This window comes from Nicotiana tomentosiformis, chromosome 12, assembly GCF_000390325.3.
Source record: "Nicotiana tomentosiformis chromosome 12, ASM39032v3, whole genome shotgun sequence".
In the NCBI taxonomy this organism is placed as follows: domain Eukaryota; kingdom Viridiplantae; phylum Streptophyta; class Magnoliopsida; order Solanales; family Solanaceae; genus Nicotiana; species Nicotiana tomentosiformis.
In genome coordinates this window covers 36,326,781-36,330,708 of record NC_090823.1, presented here as the reverse complement: position 1 = coordinate 36,330,708, position 3,928 = coordinate 36,326,781, and the positions used below count along the sequence as shown (strand labels likewise).

Below are 3,928 nucleotides of genomic sequence, written 5' to 3'. Positions count from 1 at the left end.
TTCGTCGAGCGTGCTCGTATCATTCTCCCGATCTTCAAAAGAATTCATCCTCGAATCTTCACCTACATCAAAGGGAGAAAGATTAGATACATTAAAATGGCACTTACTTGATACTCACCTAGCAAGTCGATCTTATATGCATTATCATTGATTCTTTCCAAGACTTGGACTAGTCTATCTCCACGTGGATGTAACTTGGTCTTTCTTTTATTTGGAAATATTTCCTTTCTCATGTGTACCCAAACCCAATCTACTAGTCGCTCCAGATTAGGAGTAGGTTGCAGATGTGATTGAGTCAGTGGAGCCAACTCAGGCACTAGCTATGCCCATTGTGATTCCAGTTCTTTAGGAGACTTTGGCCCAAATATCGACTGTTTGCACTAGCCTTGCTCAGGCATATGTTCAGACCATGCCAGCCACTTCTCAGGTCAGGAGAGGTACTCAGACTCCCGCCGCCCGTACTCTAGAGCAGGTGATGCAGGGACTTCAGATACCGGGGGTACTACCAGTCTAGCCGGTTGTAGTTGCTCAAACCCAGGTGCGTCCTATTATGAGTGATGATGAGCAGAAGAGACTTGAGAGATTTGGGAGACTCCGACCTCCATCATTCAATGAGGCTGAGTCATAGGATGCCTAGGACTTCTTGGATAAGTGCTAGTAGATTCTTCGTATTGGAGACCAGTGGGGTCTCCTTCACTACTTTTCAGTTTACTAAGACTACCTTCAAATGGTGGGAGGCCTATGAGAAGAGTAGTTCAGTTGATGCTCCACCACTTTCATGCCATGAGTTCTCTGTCCTCTTCTTGAAGAAGTTTGTGCCACAGACCCGTAGGGAGGAGCTGCATAGGCAGTTCGAGCAGCTATGTCAGGATGGCCTGTCTGTGACCCAGTATGAGATGAGGTTTTTAGAGTTGGCTTGTCACGCAGTTTGATTGGTTCCCACTGAGAGGGAGAGGATTAGGAGGTTCGTTGATGGTCTCCACTATCAGTTGCGCTTTGTTATGACTCGGGATAGTGTATCTAGTGCTCGGTTCAATGAGGTGGTTGATATTTCTCGGCGGCTAGAGATGGTCAGTAGTCATAAGCGTAAGGAGAGGGAGGCTAAGAGGCCTCATGATTTGGGTGGTTTCAGCGATGTTCCTTCTGGGGGTCATTTCCAACACAGTAGGGGTTGTCCTTATAGGCCAGCTCAGATGGCTCGCCCAGTTCATCGTGGCGCATCATCCGGCCATGGTTCATACAGTGCCCGTCTGGGTCAATCATATCACATTTCTCTTCCAGCTTAGAGTTCATCCCGTTCTCCATCGGTTCAGGGTTGATCTATGCCAGGTCCTTCTAGCAATTACTCTGGTACTCGGGGCCCGATTCAGTCCCCACCACCACTACCGGGGAGTTGCTTCAAGTGGGAGAAATTTGGGCATACGTGGAGATAGTGTCCTCGTCGCTCGGGAGGTCCAGTGTAGCAGAGGAGTCAGGCCACAACTTTAGCACCAGTTACTTCACCAACCGCCCAGCCAGCTCGGGGTGGGGCCCAGGCAACAAGAGGTCGCCCTAGAGGGGGAGGCCGATCAGGTGGTGGTCAGGCCCGATTCTATGTTATTCATGCCAGACCAGATATTGTTGCCTCAAACATAGTGATCACAGTTATTGTCTCAGTATGCCACAAGGATGCTTCTGTATTATTTGACCCTGGTTCCACTTGTTCGTATGTATCATCATATTTTGCTCATAATCTGGATATGCCCCATGAGTCCTTAGTTTCATCTGTTCATGTCTCTACGCCGGTGGGCAATACTATTATTGTGGACCGTGTATATCGGTCGTGTGTGGTGACTTTTGGGGGTTTGGAGACCAGAGATGATCTCTTATTGCTTAGTATGGTCGATTTTGACGTGATCTTGGGTATGGATTGGTTGTGTCCATGTCATTCTATTCTGGATTGTCACACTAAGACCGTGACATTGGCGATGTTGGGGTTGCCAAGGATCGAGTGGAGAGGTTCTCTAGATTATGTTCGCAGTAGGATAATTTCTTATTTGAAGGCTCAACGGATGGTTGGGAAGGAGTGTCTGTCGTATTTGGACTTTGTGAGGGATGTTGGTGCTGATACTCCTACTATTGATTTTGTTCCGGTGGTGCGAGACTTTCCGAATATGTTTCCTACAGACCTGTCGGTCATGCCGCCCGGCAGGGATATTGACATTGGTATTGACTTAGTGTCGGGCACTCAACCCATTTCTATTCCTCTGTATCGTATGGCACTAGCTGAGTTGAAGGAATTGAAAGAGCAGCTTCAGGAACTTCTTGATAACGGGTTTATTAGGCCTAGTGTGTTGCCTTGGGGTGCACCGGTTTTGTTTGTGAAGATGAAGGATGGTACTATGCGGATGTGCATCAACTATAGGCAGTTGAACAAAGTTACAATCAAGAACAAGTATCCTTTGCCGCATATTGAAGATCTATTTGACCAGCTTCAGGGAGTAAGGGTGTTCTTTAAGATTTATTTGAGGTCTGGGTACTACCAGTTGAAGATTCAGGACTCGGATATACTAAAGACTGCATTCAGGACCCGTTATGGTCACTATGAGTTCCTTGTGATGTCTTTTGGGCTGACTAACGCCCTAGCATAATTCATGCATTTGATGAACAGTGTATTTCAGCCATATCTCAACTCGTTTGTCATAGTATTCATTGATGATATTCTGGTGTACTCGCATAACCAGGAGGAGCATGCCCAGCATTTGAGGATTGTACTACAGCGGCTGAGGGAGGAGAAACTTTACGCCAAGTTCTCTAAGTGTGAGTTTTGGATTAGTTTGGTGGCTTTCTTGGGGCACGCGGTGTCCAGTGAGGGGATTAAGGTGGATCCAATAAAGATAGAGGCGGTTCAGAGTTGGCTCAGACCGTCCTCAGCTACAGTGATTCGAAGATTTCTCGGCTTGGCCGGTTATTATCGTCACTTCGTGGAGGGTTTCTCGTCTATTTCAGCGCCTTTAAACCAAATTGACCCAGAAGGGTGCTCCAATCAGGTGGTCGAATGACTGTGAGGAGAGTTTTTAGAAGCTCAACATTGCCTTGACCACAACTCCAGTTCTAGTTTTTCCTTCAGCTTCTGGCTCTTATACAGTGTATTGTGATGCTTCTCGGATTGGTATTAGGTGTGTCTTGATGTAGAATAGTAGAGTGATTGCTTATGTTTCGCGTCAGTTGAAGCCTCATGAGAAGAACTACCATGTTCATGATTTGGAGTTGGCTTCCATCATTCATGCATTGAAGATGTGGAGGCATTATATATACGGTGTGTCTTGTGAGGTATTTGCGGATCATCGGGGTCTCTAGCACTTGTTCAAACAAAAGGATCTAAATTTGAGGTAGCAGAGATGGTTGGAGCTGCTAAAGGACTATGATATCACCATTTTGTATCATCCCGGGAAGGCCAATGTGGTGGCCGATGCCTTGAGTAGAAAGGCGATGAGTATGGGTAGCCTTGCATTCATTCCTGTTGGTGAGAGACCGCTTGCAGTTGATGTTCAGGCCTTGGCCAACCAGTTTATGAGATTAGATGTTTCGGAGCCTAGTCGGGTTCTAGCTTGTGTGGTTTCTCGGTCTTCCTTATATGATCACATCAGAGAGCGCCAGTATGATGATCCCCATTTGCTTGTCCTTAAGGACACGGTTCAGTACGGTGATGCCAGGGATGTTACTATTAGGGATGATGAGGTGTTGAGGATCAAGGGTCAGATTTGTGTGCCAAATGTAGATGGGTTACGTGAGTTGATTCTTGGGGAGGCCCACAATTCACAGTATTCCATTCATCCGGGTGCCGCGAAGATGTACCAGGACTTGAGGCAGCACTATTGGTGGAGGAGGATGAAGATAGATATAGTGGGGTTTGTAGCTCGGTGCCTAAATTGTCAGCAGGTGAAGT

General features: G+C 46.8%; 1 protein-coding gene across 1 annotated transcript; it reads left to right on the top strand.

The window, feature by feature from the left end:
* Positions 1–611: 611 nt before the first annotated feature.
* Positions 612–1,286, top strand: LOC138902479 (uncharacterized). The gene is made up of 2 exons (XM_070190347.1): positions 612–901; positions 1,016–1,286. Exons 1-2 carry the CDS (start codon positions 612–614, stop codon positions 1,284–1,286), a joined length of 561 nt encoding a protein of 186 aa, XP_070046448.1.
* The last annotated feature ends 2,642 nt before the right edge of the window (positions 1,287–3,928 follow it).